Source organism: Corvus kubaryi, unplaced genomic scaffold (genome assembly GCF_017639235.1).
Source record: "Corvus kubaryi isolate FWS band 111438036 unplaced genomic scaffold, C.kubaryi_AGA036_p1.0 71, whole genome shotgun sequence".
In the NCBI taxonomy this organism is placed as follows: Eukaryota; Metazoa; Chordata; class Aves; order Passeriformes; family Corvidae; genus Corvus; species Corvus kubaryi.
Window position 1 is genome coordinate 7,842,996 of NW_024582059.1, and position 25,795 is coordinate 7,868,790.

Consider the following 25,795-nt stretch of genomic DNA (forward strand, 5'->3'; position numbering starts at 1 on the left):
CTGGGACGGGGCGCCCGGCCGTGGCCGCGGGGCGCTCGGGGCGCGGCCGGGGCCGGGGCCGGGGCCGGGGCCGGGGCCGGGGCTGGGGCTGGGGCTCTCTCCGGCCGGGCGGTGATCGGTGCTGAGCCCCGGGAGCGGGCGGGGGGGCGCGGGAAGCCCTCTCCCCTCAGCGCCCCGAGCCCCGTTCGCGCCGTGCCCCGAGCCAGATATGGGCGTGAGCGAAACAGGCTCGGTTCGGGGCTGGAAGCGCTCGGGGAGCCGGCTCAGGGCTCCAGCCACGAGGGCTACTCCGGCGGCCTTTGTGCATTGTGAGGCTTTCTAAGAATTCACAAACCGCTGGTACCCGTCAAGCTAATTCAACCCATTCAGGCTGCTGCTACTGCGTTATGCTTAGGTAAGGTTTCTTACTCGGTTTTCAAAGCAATTTGTATTATTCCACCTCATGAATTAGACACAAACCTGATACATTTCATCACATACTTGATGCTCTAACAATAACTTCATCTCTGCATCTGCTATTCCAATTATTTCTTCTTCCTAGGAAGAATAAATGAACCCCCAACCTCTGTTGCATTCATGATGATTAGCAGTTTTTCAGTCAATTTTCTTAGCTCCCCTCTTCTTTCCGTTTTATCAAGACTTTAGGCTTGTAATCCCCTTTTTTGAGTGAATAGAGTTGTTTCTGTGGCTAAAGCTCAGTGACCATTACTAGCCTACATTTAGTATTCTCTTTATAAAATCGTCCCTATCTATAATCATGAGATGCTTGAAAAGCTCTTCTCTCATGTATAAAGGAGTGCTTTTATATGTTTTATATACATCTTATGTCCTGTCTCAAGCTTGATCTAATGCTGCTTCTAAAATGGCTCTATTTTCAGAGCTGGTTACTTATTCTCTGGATGTAGTAAGAAGGCTTTCTAAGTTCAAAGGATGATTTAACAGGAAAAAGTCATAAGCAAGGATGCAGTGTGTCTGTAATGCTGTATTTGGGCTTTTCACTTCCACTGGACTACAGGTTACACTGTGCTGCATGTAGGTTGGTCTAAAGACAAATGGTCAGACATTTACTATTTGGAATACTAGTAGGAAAAGAGAAATTTTTATTCACTTAGATTTTCCAGTATGTAGTCTGAGAATACAGAGCTACAGAAAAATGTAACAGAGGAATTTTTCATAGCAAGTGTAAGAGTTTAATTATATTTGTATAAATAGAACAAAGTGTTTTACTTACTTGGAAGTGGTCTAATCTTAGAATTTTTTGTAAGACAAAACTCCCAATGGAGCCACTCCCTTTTCTTGTTGTTAGAATTAAGGTGATTTGTTTCCAAACTACAAAACGTAGTCATAAGGAAACATACACTTTAAATCATATAAATGGTTCTATTACTTTTCTAGGGTCAGGAACAAAAGGTGGTGACAGCCTGTACTGGGAAGAGATTCCTGTAACAGACTATTTTACATAATTAATCAGAGAAGATAAGCAATTCAAGCATCCAGAGAATGTGTTTAAATGTGTTACAAATGTTCTCTTTGTAGGGAGGAGAATTGTAGAGACGTTTCTTGCTTGGATTGTGTTGCTTTGGGGTGCTATATATGGCCATACGTTCTGATGACTGTTCTCCTCACTTTGCCAGTAGCAAGAACCTTAAATGAACCAGGTGATTGTAAGGAAGCATGAGGAGTACTGTAGCATTGATATAAAAAATTTGTGCTCCCCATTCTCAAAAAAAAAAAAACCATTTGCTGAAATCATGTTCATCCAAAGTAGGCAGGAAAAGTATGGAAGGAGAAAGAAGGAAAGCACATATTGAGATTTCCTGGTTGTACTTCTTTTCCTGTGGAAATATGTTACTTGCAGCTATTATGAGTCATGACAATGAAAGATCAGGAGGCAAACATTGGAGGAGAAGGTAAGGAATTTAGTTCTACAGTGGTTTTTTTACCCTTATTTGATGTCAATAAAATGTCTGACCAAAGTCTCACCTCCTCTCTCCCATTGGCTCACTTGCTGAGTACTCACTTAAATTAATCAAGTTTTTGATGAAACACTGAAAATGAGAAGTCAAAGTTAGTGTCCATAAAAGTAAGTGCTAAGGTTGTGTATATTTGTCTTGTTGCGATTAATGCTTTCTTTAAAAAATCTGTCCTTAGCCTTCTGTGACAGTCTGTTTCAAAACAGATCCCATAGTGAAATGAAAACATAAGTAAGAGTTGATAATAAAATCTAATATGCCAAATATCAGTAGCAGTCAAAACCTGGTTATGTCATGCCCTAAAAGATAAAATATCACTGTTATTTTGAATATGAATGCCATCTGTTTAAAATTCTAAAAAAAACCAACCGAGACTCAAAATAAGCAATCCAAGAAGCCAAGAGCAAGTTTAGGGCAAACACAGCTATTTTCCTTTTAATTGGAAAGACTTGTTCAACAAAAACTGCTGTAAATTTTATTGTACTTTAAAAAATCCTCAAACACTAAAAGTCAAGCCCCTCAGGAGTCTAAGCAAGCATATGCAATGTCCTAAATTATCGACAAGGAAATATGTGTTAGGAGGTACTGGCTGTATTTTGTAGCTACTTTGTAGACTAGCAACAGGTTTTAATTTTTCTTTATAAAACCTTATTCATTTAAGAAAAGTTTAGTATAGGTAAAAAGAAATATTATTTCAAAAGAGTTTTTGGAAACTACAGGACATAATTTGAAGTATTTTGTTATAATGTTGTAATCATTACGTTTCAGCTTGCACATTTTATTAGCAAATGAAGTTTGAGCCATTGGAGAGCTGCCATTAGAGTTTTTTTGCTGCAATTCCTTGCACATTTTGTACTTTTTTATTTACTTTTTAAAGACCTTTATTGTCGACATGTCTTTTAAAATTTACTGCATTTATGTAGATATTTACCATTTCAATTAAGATTTTTAGCATTTGATATTAAATTAGGCCAAATCTTATATTTGACATTATTTTGAATATTCTTTCTAGCTTGTCTTTACCTTTTGAGATATGGCTGTATGATGTATGTATGATGTATATTCAACATGTTTTGCATGAATAGTTGTATGACAAGTAGAGATTCAAGTTTATCATTAAACATAATATATTTTTAAGTCAGTTCAGGGCATAGGTTTTTGTTCAAGAAAGCAACACTGTTCAGGGCAGAATGTTAGTATCTATTTGATTTTAAAATAACAATAGGATTTAAGCATGTGGTTAAATTGACTAAGGCTTCTAGCTATGGTGTAAACAACAAATTAATTTTTTCTAATAAAGGCAGCAAACTTTGCTAGAAACAGCAGATTTTCTGTAAGGTTTTTGTTTATAGATTCACCTGCTTTGAGACAATTGGAAAAAAAACCGTGTTAATATCTGTAATTAAGACTTTTACTTGTACCGTAGGTATTGACTGCAGCTCATTTGGTAATATGCTGTTCTTCCATTTTTTTGGTTGTCCTACTCGGGTGATGGCAGGTCAGTGCTAGGAAGTGGCTCACCACACTTGTTTTTGTACATGTGGTGTCTAGAGCAAACTGACATCTTCTCCCTTTTTGTAGGAGTGCACGTTTCACTGTTCTCAGTTGTTCTGCTGCTTCATGACCTAAGTCAGAGAAAATATCATCTCTAGGGATTCATTTTACTTCACCACAGAGAGACCTCACCAAGTCCTGTTCCTTGATTCAGACCCCAAGCACCTCTGTGAGCTTTAGGGCCTACACAGGCCTTCAGTCTTTGAGAGAATCCCACCCTATCGGAGCACAGTATTTTGTGATATTCACTTCCACTTGTTTTTCATTCATATTTCCTATTACATGATAGTTTTGTTAAGTGGAATAGGTGCCCGTGCTAAGAATATTACTGCTTTCAGATTTAATTGAGATTTAGTTGTATTTTAACTGACATTCTCATTTGATTCAAATACCCCCTTCCGTGGTTCAAACCTTCACTGCTACTTTTAAGCACCCTCCCAGCTACTTGAACTTGGCAGTATTGTGGTACACATTCTTCTTGATTTTACTGCTCTGACTCTTTAAATTAGTTCCTTTGTATTACTTAATGTCAATTTGTGAATTGATTTTCTTCTTGCATATTCACTATTCACACTCGAAGTAGCTGCTCCAAGAGAACGGTGCCCTGCTAGTAGAAGCATTCAAACCAGCCCCTTCCTGCAAGTCAACCCCAGGAGGGTAATTCCTTACAGGGAGTGCAGTAAGCCCAGATGATAACCAAGCTGTGACCTTATGTGGTATTTCTGAGAGGGTATTTCTTTCGTGAGAGCCCCTGTCTGCACTTCCTGTGCATATGTATCTGCCTGTGAACACAATGCTGTGCTGTCGATACTTGAGTGACAAGGCCACTTTTCCTCTGCCCTAAGGCAAGAGGAAAAATGCCTGGGGACTTGCATCCCTGCATGGGGCTATGGGACACAGAGCTGTCCAGAACCATCCCTTGGGATGGTTTGGCTATGCCTTGCACTTCATGCATGGCTATGCCCATTGATTGTTTCAGCTAAGTCTGTATAGAAAATAGGTCAGCCATGCAGTGGCTCAGGAAGAGAGCTTTAATTGTGTGGTCGTAATCTAGAAACAGGACGTGTATCATCGTGGAGAAGAGTGGAACCACTTCCAAAGATGTTATCAAGCATTGTGGAATCTAGCACTTAGACAGCTATTTGTATTAGAGAACTGCAGGGAGTATCCTGTGCGAGTCATCCAATTGCTTCCCTGTGAATAATGTAAAAATTTCTTGTTAGAAGGCAATGTGCTAAAGAAGTCTGTGTTTATTTTCCCCTCCACAATGGAAATTGAAAGAAACATATATTTATGAAGTGAATCTCTTCCTCAGCCCAGTTCTGAGTTACTCAGAACAAAAATGTGTCACGCTTTTGGGGAAAATGTATTTTGTGGGAATCCTCCTGGTGTAGTTCTAGAATGTCACTGATTCTAGGGAGTGCAGTAAAACTTAAGGCTTCTGTGATGCCATGTACAGTAGTTGCTGCTCAACTCGACACTTTTAATGAATAATAGCACAGAAACAAGTTTCTCAATAGTGTATTAGACAGAAGTGTGTTGTATAGAGATGACTGCCTTTCTAATACTGACCATGGTAAACATGTGTTTAATTTCATTTTAACCTTGCATTCCATTTGGCACTTGATAGAGATGGAGACTGACAAAAATTGTTCAGGGAAAGCTGATTATCCTCCTTGGCAAATACAGAAACTCCTCACACACAAAAGAGCATTAGTAAAAGCCTGAATACAACAGAGGAACACCTCAGCAATATTTCTAGTTTGTAACTTGGAAAAATTGGGATTTTACATTTGCTCATAATTATTTCTATGATTTGAAAACACAAGACAATATACTCAAGGTGATGCCTTCTGGTTTGTAGGGAGGGACATCTGCTTACATGAATAGCTGTGTTTTTCCCTAGCCCTGACTGCAGGCATCCAGGAGCCTAAAATACTCATTGCAGTTCCTGTTTTAAATAGAACTGCTAAAAATGGCAAAATTTCCATGTCTTTGGAGAAAGCATGTATCAATCTAACTTTAAATTTCAGGTTTTTTTTGTTTTTGCCAAAATTGTCTTCACAGTTGTCTCTTGCCTCTTTGCACTGGCAAGCTGAAAGTGGAAAACCGTTTGCCTTCATGATAAGAAAAATCTTTGGTGGACTGAAATTGTTGAAATTTTAGTGAAAATAGAACCGTTAGTCCATAGAACGAACTCACAAGGCATATTTAGAGGTAGGATTTTAGAATTTCCCCATGGGAAGAATGGTATGAAGGGAGAGAGTCTTATGGCTTAAGTAATTTAGCAAAGCTTTTGGTCAATGGCGACCTGATTTTTTTTCTCAAAAACGTCAGGAAATCTTGACAGAAATAATTACAATCAATTATAGTTTGAATTAAATGCTTATTTTTGTACAGTTAAAGGTTCCCAAACAAGTTGCATGATATTAAAAACCAGACAAGGGGAAATACATTTCCTTTAAGGAATTACGAAGCCTTCAGAAGTAACAGTGACATTAAACCTGCTGTGTGTTAGCTGTGAAGATTTAGTGTGAGGGTACCTTCCTTGTTCTGCTTGTATATATAGCACCTGCATCCTTTTATGAGTTCTATCTGCAAAATCTGTTAGAATTTTACTTGTGTAAAGTGTTTTCATCCCGTTGTTCTTTTTACTATCTTGCTGCCAATTTTTATAAGGTCAGACTCGACTTCTCTAAGTCACTCATCTACTAAACTGCCCAAGAAACTTGTGCAATCTCTTAACTTGTGCTAAGACATCTGGATTGACTTCTGAGCTTGGCTTCTTTTGTGATCTCCAGCATGGCTTATTTCCCCACTTAAAAAGGAGGCATAGTTATGGTCCTTTCATATCCCATTTTTTCTGTCTTACCCATTCAGGGGGCAAACCCTTCAGGTCAGACTTCATCTTGTGCTGTATATTTCTGTATGGCCCTGCTCTTAATTGGAGCCTTCTGGCTTAAAATAAGCAAGTAATAGGCCTACCAACAGCAAAAGAGAGAGCAGAATGCAGGGTATCAGTGGCACTATTTCTCTGCTAAGCAACCTGTCCAAGGATGAACTCACAGAAGGTTAAATACCAATCTTTAAATGTAAGCAAAAGTTCTGTAAGAATTTTCAACCCATTGTGGTCTTGATGACTAAATAGTGACACCTTCATGAATGTTAGAAGGTAATGAAATATTTCCCTTTGCAGACAAAAACATTGGGTTGTGCGGTGGCAATGAAATAACACAGAGGAGACCAGTCTTCAGTCTCAAGTTAGACACTGTTTGCAAAACCTTTTGATGTGCTCATGAAGCAGAGACCACATTTGTAATGTGACACTGAAAATCTGCAGCTGATCTGGAAGTTAGTATCAGCTTTGATCAGGTTCACACTTTCCCTGTATGTCATATGCTCCAGATCTGTGGGAGATGCAGCACAATAGCCAACTATATGTGGAAAAAGTCATTGACCATAACAGTAGTAGATTTTAGAAGCAACAGAGGCATGGCTAGTCACACTTTGAAGTGTGCAGCTATACCATGCATGAGATAGAGGTGGGTATCATGAGACTTGACTATTCTCATAGCAGATTAGAGACTGGCACTCAGAAATGCCAGTAAAAACTGGCCTTAATGGTTGCTTAATATATGATATGTGGTTTCATGATACCTTCCTTTGAGTTTCTCTTTGAAAATGATTTTCATCTTTAAAATTATTATTTCCAAGTAACAGTAAGTTCTAAGCAAAAATGAGTTCAAATGATAGAGGGGAATTAAAAGGAAAAAATATCTTTTCAAATAGGCTTTGAAGTGGTGAAGAGCAAGGACTACTGATAGGATACAGGATTATGATTTACCCATAGCAAAAACTAAAACAGAACATCTATCCATGCCCATGGTGTGGGCAGAATTTTGTTAGCAGTTAGTTGGTACAGGGAAAAACAAGATAAGAAACTGAAATGAGAGAGTGGTAGTGGCAGAAAAGCATCTAATGGGGTTAATATGTTTAAAAAAATAGTAGTTAGATTTTATTGCCATTGTTGTAACCTACTATATGGTAAATGGCTGATCTATTTAATGCTGGAATAAATATGCCAAAAAAGGCAGTTGTATGGGTTTATGTAACAAATACTCAGTGTTTTCTTTCCTGTTACACTACAGTAATGGAAAACACTCATAATCTTTAGTAAAACATTAATAACTGCATTCAGATCTTTAAACTTTGGTTTGGCACTCTGGTGTCTTTTAGCAAAGAAGCTGCATTACCTAGGAATGCAATCTTAATATCAGCTTAACATAGTATGGGCATTGTAGGATTTAGATGCCTGTTATAAACAGAGCTGAAAACCCAGAGCAAAGCTTTACAACATGAGTGTGCTGAAAAGATAGTTGTGATACTGGGAGAACGTAATTTCTCCATTGCCACAAGATACTTGTAAAGTTAGTGCTTGTGTCTCGTTAAAGCTTGTCAGGTCCAAGTATTTTAAATAAATGTTTTGTATTTTCCACATCACCTAAACTGTAAGCAGAAATGTCAAATATTTCTGGCCCCATGTAAAGGAAGATTATACACAGTGCAGCAGACTTTCTTTCCTCCCTGTTTTGTTTTTACCTGTTGAGAGTGCACACTCGGCAAGATTCATGGTGCTTCAGAATGCTCTAGAATGCCAAAATGCTTAAAAAATACTGTCTTCATCTTGGCAGGAAATTCTTTGTGAAGGAGATACTACCTCTCTTTATCCTTAAACTTAGGTCTCTGCTTTACATCTTCTAGGAACTCGTGCATCTCATTTCCTCCCTCTGCCCCAGCTGTTCCCATGGCTGCTCAGCCTTTATTCCCTCGGAAAAGGGGGAACTTGCTGTGTAGCATCCTCTTTCTGTGCACGTAAACAAATACAGAGGTGGAACCTATTATTTGTTACATAATTAATTTTTTTTCAAGGGCCCAGTGCACAATACTTTTAACTTTCCAGTCAAAGGAGCAATCAATCTTCACGATTGTATTCAAATAACATTCAAAACCTATTTGAAGTACTCCTCTGAGTACATATGCACTTACTTTGGCTGGAATTTTATTTTGGTTCATTTTTAGGTTTTCTGCCACAATTCACTGTCCAGATGCTCTGCTCATTCACCTCTGAAACAGCTGAAGTGTTTTCCTTGCTGGCTTGGATCTACTATTCACAGCAGCAGTATGCAACACAACAAGCTGGACACATTGTGTTACATGGCTCCATTTTTTGAAATGAATGTAGTTTCTTAATATAATGAGAGAAAACAGGTGTTCAGTGGTGGATTTCCATTTTACAGATTTAGAAAGCAGCACATACAGAGTGGTTATTCTTTAACATTTGGTGGGAAATTGTACTTAAAGGACCTTTGGTGTGGGACAGCCACTACACTTAAAGTGAGCCTTAGGTCTCTGGGTAGCTGAAGTGTTGAGACAAAGATTTTTATCAATAACATTTGATTTTAGTTTGGATTCTCAACAAAGTAAATCTGAGATGACTCTGTTGCTACAATTTGGCTGTTGCTCCTGTTTGGGAGCTCCTCCAGACCAAGATTCTCAAGCTGTGTTCTGTGCTCATTTTGCCTGAGGACTGAAGCCCAGCAGTGAAGCATAAATTGCCACACCTTGAATTAAGAACTGGGTGCCCATACAATTCCTTACCTTCTGTGGTGACACAGTGGGAGGAAGGTCTGTCTTATGGGTATTGGTGATTGCTGACACCAGTGCACTTCCATGCCGCCTCACTGGAATGCAGGTCAGGGCCTTCAAGGCAGCCAGGTAAGTAGTGCTTCCATCCTGGGATCTCAGATACGTGTGCAGCACTAACTGGTGTTTCAGAAGGCCTGATGGAGAGAGAAGAGGTTCATTGTAGACATATTATAAAACACAAGTGAAACATCTTTAAAAAAGAAAATGTAAAATTAGGAAACAAAGCCTTAAATCGATAACAATGGACGTCTGGCCTTTGTGTTACAAACCAATGCCATTCAAAACAAAATACTAGAAAATAACATGGGAAATGTCCAAGTTTAGGAAGTTATTACTTCTTTATTAACACAGAGCAGCCTCATTAAACAATGCTGCAAAACTAGGTGTGTCATTTCCAGCCCCCCAATAGATGCTTGTGCGGCAAACCAGTGACACTAGAAATTGAATCTTGACAGCCAAATCAAGGTAATAAACATATATCCTTCTTTAATTGTGCAACAGAGTGTAATATATAACCAGCAGAGTTGGTTGAAGCACAAAAACAACAACCAAAAAAATTCTCCTAAAATCTAAAATACTGCTGGAAAGCTCCATGAAATTAGCATGTCAACATGTTCTATAGGCTATACTGACAGATTACAGAAAAAATATTTACCTGAGAACCTACCAAACTTCAGTGGATTTGTAGTAGAGGGAAAGCACTTTATCAGTAAGAGAACTGTCCGTTCCATTACAAATAGTTTTGCTCTATTGCCCGTGTTTTCCTTATTTCTTATGGATTTTTTGTTCCTCATGTTCTACTATAGGTTTTCTTCTGGTTTTTCCTCCTTGATCCTTTATTCTGTCTGTATCTCCCTTCATTTTATCTCTGTTCATAAAGAACAGCACATACTGCAAAATAAATAAGAAAAAAAACAAAAGAAAATCTGCAATCTGAGAAATGAAGACAAGCTTTGATCTTTCAGACTTTGGTAAGAATATTGTGATGTTAACATTGTTGCAGCCAATGCAGTTATATAGGTTGTGAAATGAAGAAACGTGGGTAATTCTAGATGCCCTGCCTAGAATAACTCCAGGAGGATTAACCTGTGGTTCATGCAATGCACAATATCTGAGGACCTTGCACAAAAAGTCACAAAAAAGCAGCAGAAGAATCCTTGCAGTTAAAATACATTTAATTTGCCTCAATAATTAAACCCTGAATTTGTACCTCAAATTAGAGGCTGGCAGTTGATACATATGATCAAAGTTTCTGCACTGTTCTTTGTTAACCTTTTCTTGGATTTCCATTCCTCTGTATCTCTTAATCTGTGGTGAACATGGCCATTATCTCTGAGTTAATTTTGCATTCCTTCTCCCTGCTGCTCTCATTTGCATGTGCTGACTTTTCCTGTGCAGAAGTAATCTGAAAAACACTCTATGCAATTTGATTTCTTTCACATGCTTAAAAGAAGAGTTGAATAAATGGAACGGAAGGATTTGAAAGATCAGTAACTGTGATAACTTCAGCAATTGCACTGGAGACAATAACAAGCATCACAGATTGGCTTCCTGTTGAATGTTCAAAATCTGCTTCTGGATTTATTTAATCTTTAGTTTTGTTACAGAGGTGGTATACATTAACAGCAGGCTAATGTTAGTCATTAACTGCTTATTTGTTGTGATTAACAAGATTAATTTCTCCTAATACCACATGTGCAGGCTCAATATTTGACAAAAGCTCTCATCTTTATGTAGCTTCATTATTTTAGTGTAAAAAGAAGCCTGTGTTTTTAAAGACAATATAAATTCACATATTTACCTAGCTTTCTGTGCTTTAAATGCATATCTGCTGTATTTTGCAGAAGAGTATTAGAAAACAACTAAACAATATACTCAAAGTGGTATTGTAATGTATTCCTAAAGCATTCAGTCTCGTAGGATACTGGTAATATTTTCAAAGGTAAGATGCACTGCTTTTGTGTACTCAAAGCTTTTTTAGAAGAGCAGATTTTGAAAGAGGTGGGCTATGAATAACTATATCTGCCTGTACCATTGTGTGCAAAATGACAGGCCAATCAGTGAAATAAAAAAGGAAGGTGCTAATTTACAGTGCACATGGGCTAAATCAGCATCTCCAATTATTTTTAAACATGTTCTGTAGCAGAAACCATCTGTAGGCATTTAACCAAAAAGAAAGGTGCCTTCTGATCCTGCCCTGCAAATACCATGGAAGAGAACAATTGGGAAAGTAGCTGACTTCTCTGCTTCTTCAGAGCTGCTTTTTTCTGCCGTGGGATATACCTAAAGCAAAATCAGTATCTGTATGATGGCTGTGAAAACACTGCTTCATCCATCTATTCGAATGGGTTGATTACACATCTTCAATCAATATGTTTTTTCAGAAAAGGTACAAGGACATGACCTCAATGCTGCAGGACAAACCATTTTTGCTAATTAGAAGTTCCTGTTTTTACCTTCCCATGCATAGTTTTTAACCTTTCTGTAATCTCAAATGACCTCAGTTCTGTGATTATCGCATCTGCACACTTAGCTGCAAAAACCCAACATTAAAAAGACAAGGTTGTATTTTGGTTCAAAAAACAGAAAACATTCAATTTAAAAAGCCAAGGTCATATGTTTGTTCAAAAATAAGAAAAAATGCAAATTAGTATTTCAGGGACAGCAGTCACAGACCTTTTAGGTTTAATCCTATTCCTGCTATATCCAGAAATCTGCTGTTGACTTCGATGGGAGTTGGCAGGAGTCCTTAGCTATGAATAAATATGAAAGGTAGTTGTCAGTGATTTTCAGTGCTAAAATGATTTTATAGACATTGTAAACAGAAGTGACAGGTGGCAAATACCCAGTCAGAAAACTCTGCAAGTGAAATCTGCTAATGAAACACTTTTCTTTCTACAGACCTAGTTTTCAGACAGTTCTCTAAGATCTGTGGAGTTCATGGAAACTTTTAGTAATTTTATTTATAATACTTTTAGTACTTTTATTTATAAAACTTGCTGTTCATTATAATTTAAAGCTGTGAACACAAAGGGAATATTTAACCATATGCACTGTCATTAGACACTACAATCAATGTTTTATGTTGCCCTACAATGCTCCAGTATATTTAGGAAAATAATATTTATGCAAACCTATGTGTCAGTTGTAGAAACAGTTACATGAACTTCTGCAAGATCAGTATGTGCAGGTACAAATCTCAGCAAGATAATTGTCTTTCAAGAAATAGGGGAAATTTTTTATCATCTCTGAAAGATGCTTCACAGTTAATCCAGACCATGGTGCTCAAATGAGAAGTTTCTTCATGCATTAGAAATTTAGAGTTTTTAAACAGTTTATTATTTAATTTATTGAAAAAAAGATGCAGCAATCCTGGCTAAGTCATGAATACTAGCTAAAGATTTCACTAATGGTATGGGATAAAAGGTTACTAGACTTCACTTTCATCATTAAATAATTACCACTTTTTTTTTTACTTTATTTGCTCCTAAATAGCACTTTTGATCTATGAAATAAACAAAAATCAGATTTTGCAGACATTTAAAGTTAAAGGTCCAGTTAAATGAGTGAAGTGCTATGCATTGCTAAGTTTGAGAGATTGAGCTGTGAGTAGGTACTTGGAAGGAATCAGTAAGCACAACAGTTAACAATGACTTCATGTTCTAGACCCTCAGTGCTCCTCCTTTTGTGGATTCTAATTAAATTCCATTGGCTATGGGCAACACTTTGATCTTTACATTTAACTCCTGCTGACTGTCACAACCACTGCATGTCCTCAGGACGAGTTTTAATTCTTGAAAAGAAGACATAAACTTATTTTTCTTAGCTTTTCTCTTACAAGTTTTATGAAAGTATTGTACTTTCAAGGACTGCAAGTGCAGATTGTGCTATATTTAAAAATATATTCCTTCAAAGTGTGAGAATAATTTCCAGATGCATTGGATTGCTTGCCCTCATTGCAGGAGCTCTTCAACTGTTTCCTCATTTGGGCAGCCGGATCACTCGAGGTCTCATCAGTTATGTCAGTTCAGTATCAGTATTTCTCAAAAAAACCCCAAAACCCAAGCCAGAAACTTGAATAGTGCATCATGGTTGCATACAGGTATCTAGTGTTTGTTGAGGTATCCTTATCTGTGCCTCAGGAAGAATGGCTGTGAGCAGTGCAGCTGCAGGGCTCCTGCAGTGTGAGGAGGCCGTGGCTCTCGGGGCGCTATCTCCATTGGAAGTTGCTTAGCTGGGGGTCCAGCCCTGCTGTGGGCCAGGGATGAGGGGGCATGGATGTGCCACAGCCGAGGGCTGCACTTCATCCTGAGCGTGTGACGGAGGGAGCAGAGGATCAGGTGCTGTGAGCCTGCCTGCTGGGCTTGCTGGGGAGTGTTTTCACAGAGAGGTTTTGACTCACAGGAAGAGAATATTTTTCCCACGCTGTCTTCTCAGCATGTTATTTGGTCCTAGCATAGGAAAATATTTACCCTACAAAAGTACTTAATGTGATACTTAAAATGGCAAATATGCATTTTATCAGCAACATTTGGGAATCGATCCTTCCTTTAGCTACATGCCAAAACATGGGTGTAGTAATTAAGGTCCCCTCTTTGCTTTTAACTGAAACCAGAGATGTGGCTGCAATATAACTTTCACATCTGGAGTCTGGGCTTCTCCCAGGGGTATATTTGGATCCAGGGACTTGCTTCAGACCATTACAGGGAAATGAGTCAGTCACAAAACCAATATAAGAAATATAGTGATACTTTAAAATGAGGGGTTTGCCGTGTCATCAAGAACATTAGTTTCAATATTAATACCTAGCGTTTGATGTTATTACACAAATGCTAATATTTTAAAGCAGCAGAAATGTCTTCTGTCTCATGACCTTAAAATAAGACATATTAGTAGTTTTGAAGTTGACATGTATTCTGTGAAACTTATTTTCAAGATAGATGACAAGATAGAGAAGTAGATAATTTTTTTCTCACAAAACAAAGGTAATTATTTTCTTCATCTCCTGGCTTGGTAGCTGTCTAATGTTGCAGATCACAACCTATTCAACTTCGAGCACAGAGCAAACACTTGATTGTGTCTCTGCTTCTTAAAATACTTTATACAGAAGAGAAAGGTAGAAAGGTGAGGAAATTCCACATTATGTGGGGAGAAAGATTTCTTGTAAAGCAAGGTCTAGATTTTTAGCTTGCCATAAGCAGTCATATAGTCATATGGGACAGTCACTGGGATGGGTTACAATACTGAATTTGGATTTACTAAAATGTTTGGACTGTTAAAACAATGATGGATTGGTATGATTTGTATTATTTTATCATAGCTGCTTTACTATCTTTTACTTTGGTAATCACTGCAATTCCACTAATTCAATAAGATCTGTGGTGTGCTGTGGTATTTCCTTATTATCAAAAGTATGCTGTGACTTACAGAAAAATATTGACTCTACTTGTATTAGAAATAGCCCTAAACAGTGCTCTGTCTGGTAATGAGAACACTGGAACTGGGCTTGCATAGCACACAATGGCAATCTGTGCTTTGGAGAAAAAACGGTAAAAGACTACTCTTAAAGGGCTCTGAGGTAGACAGATCAGAACCAGGACTGACGTGAAAGAAAGAAGGGTGGAAATTTTGGGTGAACAAGCAGGAAAGTTAATGCCTGGCAAAGCATATTCCTTTTGGGAGCTGGAGTGGAATTTGAGATTGCTGAATCTACTAATTTCTTGTGAAGCCCACTGTTCAATATCATGTCTTATCCTGATCTATAGAGAGGATAACAACCTTTCATCAGTTATTGCCTTTGCTCAGGTAGCAAAAATATGTACTGTGAAAAAACCTAGAATCTTTCAGGATAGAAAGGAACTACTTTGTAGAGTAAGTAAAGCCAGTGTCTACACTGACACAAGGGTGGTAATGATTTAGGATTGAATGGTCATGTACATTAGGGGGTTTCTAGACCTCAACTCCTTTCCTATGCAATACCCAAACAAATTAATGCTTTGAGGGGTGTGTACCCTGGACATGTTTAGCAATGAAGCAACCAATGAAAGATTAACTTGTACAGGATTTAATAAGACTAATAAATACTTACTTTGACTTCTTAAAATATGAGCTTATATATTGATGTGGACTTGAGGTGTTTATTCTTAGTATTTTAGAAACCTCCTTAAGATCCTTGGAAACAGACCAATCACCAGGGCTTTGATTTTGTTGCTACCCACAGCACTTGAAGTAGAAAAAAATAAGATACAGATATTGTACTGCATATTATTTAGAAAAAATTACAAGATTTAGTTATTTTAGCTGTGTTTTTCAGCTGATAGGCAGAGCAGCTGAAACACAAATGAGCTGCTACTGATAGGGTGGGTGTTTGGTCCTAACCTGTCTCACTAGAAGCTGGTTGTGTTTTGCCCATGCATAAAAGGAGCAGCTCCTGCCTTGCTCTCTGCAGAGGCACTGACTGGCAAGGGGCAAAAGGCAGGGATTTCTGAATCCCACAGAGATTAGAGCTGAGTGGGAATAGCAAGCCTCTTTCTTACATGAAGGCAGAAGTTAACAGCTGCTTCTGTGGAGGCAAAGGCTTCCACACCACTCCTGCAAGTGCTGCACTCTTGTACTAGAGAAAGTTAGATTCAGTCAGCCATATCTTTTGACTGCTGAAAAAACCCTAATTTTTTTTTTTTTTAATTCTTGCTCAACATGCAGCAGTTCATCTAACAAAGGGATATGTATAATTTAAAATTTAAAAAATGGCATATCATCATACCATATTCTGTCTTACTGTGAGCAAAGGACTCTGCTTGTTGTAAGAGAAAAGTATTTAATGCTGGTTTTAATTTTTGTGCCATGTCCATAAATTAAGATTGTAAACTACCTTTAGCTACTGTTGACAAGTGGTATTGCTTAATTATTATAAATGGATGTGTTAATATTAGGGGTTATACTGTATGATTGATTCATTGATCTGTATTGCAAGACAGTGTCAAGAAATGTTGTAATAAAGGAAATATTCAGAAGCAGCCAGTACAAATAAACATACAGGAATGCATTTTGACTGTGAGACAAGTGTAGATGTAAACTTAGAATGAAATGTTTGTACAAAGCATTTTGAGCACTGTTAAGTTATTCTGCAGCTATGACTATAGTGTGTAAAGTCATCTTCATTTTTCTGAGTGGCACAGTGCCATGTTGTATTCAGTCAGACACTAAATAAATTGGCTGCTTGTAGTTAGATCTCACAGCAGATTATTTAATTTTAATTTTCAATTTGTTTCCCAAGGTAACTATGACATCAATTAATGTGTCAGAGATGGAGAATCCGCATTAAACACTGCTTCTCCCCTGAGATGAGCTCTCTCAAACAATGTTTGGAGAGAAATTAAAACCAGAAAACTTTTTTCATGTTTCTTTTCTTTTATTTATGATCAGAAAATGTCTAAAGATACAGTGAACAATGGGAGAGCTGGTGTTCCTCATTCCTGAAACATGTCTGCAGGTGTTTAACTTAACCTGTGATGTGTGGTATCATCTTTGTCGTACCATTTGAAGGTCCATTATACTGCTGAAATTCTTTATAATTTCTACACTGGGGATTCATTATCTTTCTCCTGTCAGACCTTTAACACCACTGTCTAATTACCATCTGAGTGAGACAGATTTTTGTATAACACAACAGACTTTTTTTCTGAATATTACTTAAATTAAGTGCAAGATGCACTTAGGATACCAGATGCAAACTTGATGTTTTAATAAAGGAAGACCTAGTCTATGCAGAGAGGGGTTTTTTTTTTCAGTATTTGAATCCTCTGAAGTGTCATGGAATTAGGTTATCCACTTTGTTAATTTGCAGAAGTGATTTGGGGGGTTTTATCCTTGCAGAGGTCAGGAAGAGTTTTGAACTGACCACTGCTTGAAAATTGTTATACCTGTCAAATTGATAATGGTTTTGAATTGTGATCTTTGTTATCAAAGAACCATACAGTTTGTCTCTGAGAAAACAAGAACTTCAGGATTCTTAGAAAATGGTTCTTCAGAAAACTTTCTTTAGGAACTGTGCCTTCATTATTTTGACTTTACAGATCTGATACTGGTTTTGTACAACAGCATTATTGCTAGAAACATCATGAATACCCATGTTCTTGAAAATCAATGATAATGTGTTCATAAATAGCAACTGGCAGGAGCCCAGGGTCATGTTCAGATCAAGGGCAAAGATTCCAGTCCCCACCAGGGCAGGAAGAGGCTGAATGTAGGTGTCCTGCAGCGCAAAGGACGGCATCACAAAAAGAAGCTGCAGACACAGTAGCTGCATGTCCAGCGGCTTTGTCAACTCGGGGATCTTCACATCAGTGCCCATTTTGCCCCAAAAAAGTCTTTTCCCATGACCATCTTCTTCCCACTTGGCAGCTTCTACAGACTTTACAGGTGTAAAATGATGCCATCACTTCCTTTACAGAACTGATTCTACATGCCTGGATATTTTTCCTATCACAATAAATGTAATTTAATTAAAATACAATATACTGGCATAGAAGTGAACCCCAAATAGTTCCAGATTATTGTTTTCTAAAAATAGAGAAATAGTTTCATCAGCAGGAAAAAAATAACCAAAGAAACAGAAAACCCATGAAAACCATTGGTAATTGCTGAGGGTGATTCACTTTCTTTGTTCTTAGGTTAGTACAAATGCAGTAAATATTTGTTGTTATCTAATTCAGCCATTAATTCACTCTTACGTTCTTCACTGAGAAACTTTTTTAAAGAGTGTTTAAATAGCAGCATATACTATTGCAGTGTTGCATTCCCTGGGAGATGTTTTAAATGTTTAATTCTACATTTTTTCACCAAAATATATTTCAGAGTTTTTTCCTTTCAAAGTGCTGATATACTTGACTTAAGAAGTTTTAGTAGTTATTTTATAAATTCAAAATTTATCTTGAAATTTAAGGCCCAAATCCAGCAGAGCATGTGAGTATATATGTAAGATCCATCAGAGCCATAATTTAGTTCAGCTTTGACAATGGTGCATATATATATGTATGTTTACTTCAGTACACAGATCAGTCCAACTACAGAAAATATGGTTCTTTTCTGCTTTTCTTTCTTAGTATAGTAATATTTGGTATGTAATGGCTTCTGAATAAAAATATCTATAAATATATATATATAAAACAATGCTTACAGTATAAAGTATTATGTATATTTATGTATTTGGAGTATAGTTCTTGCTTTAAACTTTTCACTGCCTTATTTGCTACAGAGTGTTATTCAGCAATAAAAAATGAAGCATATTCATACTGATGTCCATGCAGCAGAAACAAATGAGTTTCTGAGTAAAAACTGAAATCAGAAATATAAAATGTTATGTAAACATTCTCCAGCCTCTTGTTCTTAGCATTGTGTTTATTGATTCTTAAAATAAGACAGTAATTTTGATAGATGTCCCCTCGAACCTGGCCTGACACCATCAGTATTACAGCATACTTTAAAAGGGACTTTTCTGCCAAATATTTTTTGCAGCAGCAGGTCCAATCAAAGTAGCGCCTGCCTATTTCTCCTTTTATCCGTGGCATTTGTGCTGTGTCTGCAGCACTCCTCTGCTGTGCCATTCATTCCAGCTGTTTCAAAAGCAGCAGCTGATAACCTGTATCAGAGAATTAGTTATTTTTAACCCTGATACAGTTGCCATGTGACCCCAAATGCCCTTGGGGTGTCTCAGGGGCAGAAACAAATGGTGTAGTGCACAGGCTTATTAAAGCCGTATTGCCTTTGAAAGAAATAGTTGTTGTATCTCCAGAGAGAAAAATGTAATACTGCTTTCAGAGTCACCAAAAGCTCTCGAGGATTATTTTTAAAGAGTATTATATGAGGATGAGAGGATCTGATTCAATGAGGTACGGTCAATAGAAAATGAAAGAAATGAGCCTTTTTCAGATTTCAGGTAAATCATCTTCACTAAACCATGTCCCTAAGTGCCACGTCTGCACATCTTTTAAATACCTCCAAGGATGATGATTCTACTGCTTCCCTGGGCAGCCTGTTCCAATTTTTGAGCACCCTTTCTGTGAAGAAATCTTTCTTAATATCAGTCTAAACCTCCCTTGCTAAAACTGGAGGCTGTTTCTGCTCATCTTGTCACTTCTTACCTGAGAGAATAGACTGACCCTCACCTTGCTACAGCCTCCTTTCAGACAGTTGTAGAAGCAGTAAGGTCTTTGCTGAGTCTCCTTTTGTTCAGGATGAACACACCCAGCTTCCCCAGCTGCTCCTCATAAAACTTGCACCCCAGACCCTTCTCTGGACATGATCAAGCACCTCAATGTCCTTCTTGCAGGGGGCCCAGAACTGAAACCAGGATTCAGGGTGCAGCCTCACCAGTGCCCAGTACAGGGGGAAAATCACTGCCCTGGTCCTGCTGGCCACACCATTGCTGATACAGGCCAGAATGCCATTGGCCTTCTTGGCCACCTGGGAACACGCTGGCTCATGTTCAGCTGGCTGTTGACCAGCACCCCCAGTACCTGGTCCTTTTCTGCCAGGCAATTTTCCAGTCACTCTCTCCAGCCTGTAGCACTGCATGGGGCTGTTGTGACCCAGGGGCAGGAAGCATCACTTGGTCTTGTTGAACCTCCTGTCATTTGCCTCAGTGCATAGATCCATCCTGTCCAGATCCCTCTGCAGCAGATCTGCAGCAGTTTTGTGCTGCCTGCAAACTGACTGAGGGTGCACTTGATGGTCATTGGTTGTCGAGGTCATTGATAAAGATATTAAACAGGGCTGGCCCCAGTACTGAGCCCTGGGAACCCTGCTAGTGACTGGCTACCAGCTGAATGGAACTCCATTCACCAACACTCTGTGGGCCTGGCCATCCAGCCAGATCTTTGCCCGGCAAAGGGTATGCTCGTGCAAGCCATGAGCAGCCAGTTTCTCCAGAATGTTGTGGGAAGTGGTGTCAGAGGCTTTATTTGGGTCTAGGTAGACGTCGTCCTTTTCCTTCATCCTCTAAGCACGTCACCTCGTCATAGAAGGAGACCAGACTTGTCAGGCAGGACCTGCCTTTCCTAAGCCCGTGCTGGCTGCGCCTGATCCCCTGGTTGTCCTGCATGTGTTGTGTCATAGCACTCAAGATGATCTGCTCCATGACCTGCCCTGGCTGACTGAGCCTGACTGAAGTCAGGCTGTCAAGGTGCATCCTCCTTCTGACTTGTCATGGATGGACGTTAACTTAACTAACCTCCTGTGAACTGGGACCTCCCCAATTGGTCAGGACTGCTGGTAAACAATGGAAGATGATTTAGTGAGCTCTTCTGCCAGTTCCCTTCATACCCTTGGGTGGACCCCATCTGGTCCCATGGACTTGTGTGCCTTAAGTTGCGTAGCAGGTCACGGACCATTTTCTCCTGGTTTATAGGGGCATCATTCTGCTCTCTGTCTCTGTCTTCCAACACAGGGCCTTAGTACCCTGAGGGCAACTGTTCTTGCTATTAAAGACTGAGGTAAAGAAGGCACCAAGTACCTCAGCCTTTTCCTCATCCTTTGTCACTATGTTTCCTCCTGCATCCAGTAAAGGATGGAGATTCTCCTTGGCCCTCCTTTTGTTGCTGATGAATTGGTAAAAACATCTTTTGTGTTTTACAGCAGTAGCCAGATTAAGTTCTAGCTGGGCTTTGGCCCTGTAACAAATGGAACCATTAGTAAAATTAAAAGTGCAGCTGGTTTTTTTAATGTGTTGTTTGGAAAATAGCACCTTCAAAAGCATAAAAATCCCTTGGTGTTTCCAAGCAACTGCAGTTGTGTAGTCAAATTCCCAAGATGTGAGTTGTCACCAGTCAATTGTTTTTACAAGAGAATCTAACCTTTGGTCTTGGATGGTTTGTTTTTTAAGAAGTGCACACACTAACTTTAGTCATATGTTTCTCTATTACATAAAGAACATCTTGGACATCAAGTAAATTTAGACCTAAGAATTCTTATAACTAATCTGTTTCATTGTGCCATATGAGGTAGTTTTTAATAGCTACTTATAAAGAATTTAAAAGTTTTCCTCATTGGAATTCCACTCTTTCAGAAATCTCATCCATCAATGTGACTAAATATGTGTCAGATAAGACAAGTCCTCTGCCTTAATCACTTTAATACCAACTCATACAAAACTTAACTGTGCATGCAACTTGAGTTACCTGAAGCACTGAAGTCAGTAGATATTACATGCTCAAAATGGCACGTGAGTTTAAGTGCTTTCCTGAGCAAAGTCCTCAAAAAGCCATTATTTTAGTGTACTTAAGATAAAACTGGCACATCATGGTAATTTAAAAGAGAAAATAAATGTTTGTAATTTTTTCTTTTTTTCTTGTTTTGTAGGGGCACAAGTTTTTTCCTGTGGTGATTTATAGCTACCAATAACCTTCCACAGTGGTTGCCTTATCAACCTATTATTCTGGCATCTTCTGCTCTTGTTAGTAAACAGAAGAGAGCTATTAAACACAAAGCCAAGTACTCCTAATCTCAAGAGAGAGACTTCGTACAGTATGTTCTGTACAAAACTGAAAGACTTGAAGATCACAGGAGAATGTCCTTTCTCCTTACTGACTCAAGGTCACATTACTGAGGAACATGACAAGGACTGCACAGAAAACAGCTCTAGAGCAGCTTTGCCCATCTGCAAAGAAGTCCATGAAAAAGATGGTCAAGGGAACCTTCCACAACGGAAAACAAGCAGAAGTAGAGTGTACCTGCACACACTAACTGAAAGCATCTGCAAACTAATCTTTCCTGAGGTAAATAGATACTTCGTAATAATAAGACTTTAATAGCATTTAATTGTAAATGTTAAAAAAGCATTTTATGCCTGCCTTTAGATGTAAGCCTTTAGAAAGTTGTTTTGACTTCAGAGTTTTTGTTCTTACATAGTTCTCCATAGTTTAAATCTACTTCCATTCCGTCTGGATATAATTTTGCCACAATCTACTTTGTACACACCATTCCTTCCACTGTATTTCCCCTATTTTTGCCTTGTATTTGTAACCTTTCACTGGTCTTTTTAATTTTAAATTTTTTAATCCAGCTATTTCTGTAGCATTTTTTTACACAGAGATATAGTAATAGAAATTCTGCCTTGTTACCTAATTATGTAAATTATGTGGTCATCTCATCAGTTCACTTAACTGAATCCAAACTGCTAAGTGCATTAGTCATTATCGCAAAAAAATTAAAATAGCTGTTTCCATCTGCTATGATGCTAACCTCCTGTCATACTATTTTTAAAAACATTACTGTTCGTGTTTACCACAAAGATATTCTTATGTCTCTGCTCAACTTGAGAACAGGTCCAGTGCAGGCTTGCTTGAGTGGAGATGAATACCATGGTTTATCTCTGTAAAAAGAACATGAAAAATGTAGCTCCATAACATTCAACTCTTGGCCTTGTCTCAAATTCAGTGGAAAGTTTGAAGGAACTGACTGACAAATGTTGGGAATACCAACAGCAAATGGTCAGTTCTGTATAGTTATTTAATTACAATTCCATTACTTGGATATTCAGTGTACCTTACTTAAAGGGCTGGAGTTTTGTTAAATCTATTTGCAGATAATGGTTATGCAGCTCTTCATCTATTACCCATTTACTAAACCTCTAGGTAACTAAGTTTTGGAAAACCCCTTTTTACCTCTGCTGCACTTACACAGATGGAATTCATCCCTTTAAACCTTTAAACTGATCTTTGAATTTATAAAGAATAAGACTTTTAAGCCAAAATTGAACTGGCAAAGCACCCTTTCCAGGGTGTCATGATTGCTGTATTCCTTTTCTAGTATATAGTTGTTGGTGGGATTTTTAATAACGGGTATTTTTTTTTCTCTTTAAAGAGTGGTATAAATGTATGCAGTTACCTATTACGTAATCATGATAGGCTAGTTCATCAGTTGGGACAAAAGCTTGGCAACGTGATGATATTATGACCATGTACCCTAGGAACCATTTAAGTTCAAAGTTATTGTTGCTGCTATTTACAATTACTCTACTCATATTTATTAGAACTTTGTCCATGTTCTCATGATCGTTTGGGGTAAAGCCATAAGCATCTTCCTAATCCTAGTTTTCCATAAAAGGGTTTTGCTTGTTTAGAAACATTTTTCATTGCTTAGATACTTTACAGTACCTTACTTAAACACCATTGAGTAACATCATCTTCCTTCCTACTGGAAGCTCCAAAACAGGGCTGCATCATGACCCCTATTGATTCATGAACTTCTCATGGAAACAGCAAGCTATGCATGGAAATCCAGGACAGTGCATCCACACAACTTTTTGATTAAATTTGAGATATAATGTAGTGCCTGTTGTTGTTATATTTTCTTCTTTCTTTACAGAAATATAGAGAACATTGCTCATATATAAGTAATGAATTGAGTGGCATTCCACTTGCTGTATCAGTTTCTACACAGATGTAATTTATGTTGTATTCATATACATGGTATGGTATATTGTATATACATAGATAGATATATACCTATACATATCTAATTCACTTTAGATTTTTGCATGGAAAACATTTCCAGAATATACTGCCTTGCTTTCACATGGTTTTTTCTTTAGTTGTGCAAACTTTCCTCCTGAAAATACAAAAAGTAAAAGATGCAGTAAAAGCTGCTTGTTTCTCCAGGGAACGAGAACCAAAGAAAAGCCAGGCCACAGGAAGCCTCATGGCCAAATTCTATCATGCCAGTATAGTACTATTCTATGACCCTGTCTGTGTGGGAAGTTTGGGTTTTGAATATCAGAGACTACATACATATGACAGCTTTACTGGCCCTAAAAATTTGAAATATGCATATTTAGAAAATGTTCCATCTGTTCTAGTTAGGAGCTGCAGAAGGGATATGGAATCATGGGATTGAAGTAATTTAAGGCAAATACTCATTATGCTCTAAAATGTCGTTTATTAGATAATCCTTTTACAAAGGATATCTACAGTGACTAGATTTTCATCTGGAGGATATTTGGGGTTGTGGCATACACAGCCAAAGTTATTCTTTTTCTTTAGAAGAATGGTTCTAACATTGTCTTGAAATGCTATAGTCTTGAAAACATAAAAGCAGGTAATCTGAGGCATAGAATGTTACACTGATCTTTTATAGCTGCATTTGAAACTGTCACCTTTTTCAATTTCTGTCTTGACACTATAGAAAATTGCCCTGAAAATGGGGAAATTGCCCTGAAAAAGTCCAACTATTCATATTCCAAGAAAAGCTATTTGCTGTAAGATTTACTTTTAACTGTTTTGCTTTGGGCATAATGCAGAATATAAGCGGCTTTTTCCTGTTAGGAGTATCTATCTTAAACTGAAAAGATTTTTTTTCTGCATTTTGTATTCATAGTACTGCGTGTTTTCTGGGGGGAAGATGTGTAATAATAGAAAGGTGTGTTAGTTATACTTATTTCTTAGCAGCACTGTCTTTATTGCCATCTGAAAACTTGGAAGTAAAGAATATCACTGTATTTAAAATACACAACTGCTGGTGCACATGAGCTGAGGGGCTTAATTATAGAAGGACTGAAGCTGAAGAGATGAACATAAAGTAAACCCTGTAACCACAGAAGTGACATACTGTTTCTAACAACAACAGTGTCTTGAAAAAAGTCATTAGTCCCAAGGATGGAAAAGTAATTATTTGTATAAAAATGTTATCTCATGAGTAAATTTTCACCAGTGACATAGATACATATGACATACGTATTTTTTTCCCCAGTTTGAAAGGCTAAATCTTGCACTGCAGAGAACACTAGCAAAACACAGAATAAAAGAAACCAGGTATGTAAGTGTAATGGGTTTGTAACTAACTTCACTGCAAAAATGTTTTTCAGATAGTTCATAAGGACTAGGAATGGGGTGGTGACCGGGAATCAAGACTTCTGGAATTTGTTTTCAGTTATCTTGTCAAATTAGTGTGTAACATTTCATGTAATGTAAGCTAGTAATGATTTTGCTTATTTTAAAATATTCACAAATATTTATATCACTCACAAAGTTGTCTTAATGGGCAAATTGTACAGGGAAACAGCCAAGAACTTTGGAGGAACTCAGAGACTGCTTGGCATAGATGGAACGATAGATATGGTTGTATATGGATCTAGCCCACTGTTTCTAAGATCCCAGAAAAAGAGTTTTAAATACGATCAGTATTAAACAAAAGAATTTGGTTTCTGATACACTGTATGAGTGAACACTCATAGACTATAGATACTGACATGGATGTTTTCCCGAGCTTACTTGGCTTCTGGTTTCTGTTTCTGAGGAACTCAGCTCAATTTTCAGCACTTCTTAGTACTATTCCAATATTAATCATTTGAGCCTTGTGGGGAGTGAGAATTTCTTAGCATCTCATGATACACTGAGGATTCACTTTATTGAATGCATCTGAAAAAATAAGCCCATCCATTTAAATCTGCTTTCTGAAGTGAAGAAAAATAATCAAGTTGGAAACTACACTGTTGCTCACCATGGTAAGAATAGATAATTGCAGTGTATCTTTTAAATTATACTTGATATTTTTAAAGCACTTTACAT

The 25,795-nt window shown here is 37.8% G+C and overlaps 1 protein-coding gene across 1 annotated transcript in view; it reads left to right on the forward strand.

The window, feature by feature from the left end:
- Positions 1-373: 373 nt before the first annotated feature.
- GUCY1A1 (guanylate cyclase 1 soluble subunit alpha 1) overlaps positions 374-25,795 on the forward strand; it is a 35,454-nt gene continuing 10,032 nt past the window's right edge. The window contains exons 1-3 of the mRNA XM_042049698.1: positions 374-394; positions 21,591-22,006; positions 24,978-25,039. Coding sequence (XP_041905632.1) covers positions 21,758-22,006; positions 24,978-25,039 — 311 coding nt within the window. The 5' untranslated portion in view covers positions 374-394; positions 21,591-21,757. The remainder of the gene's footprint in view (positions 395-21,590; positions 22,007-24,977; positions 25,040-25,795) is intronic.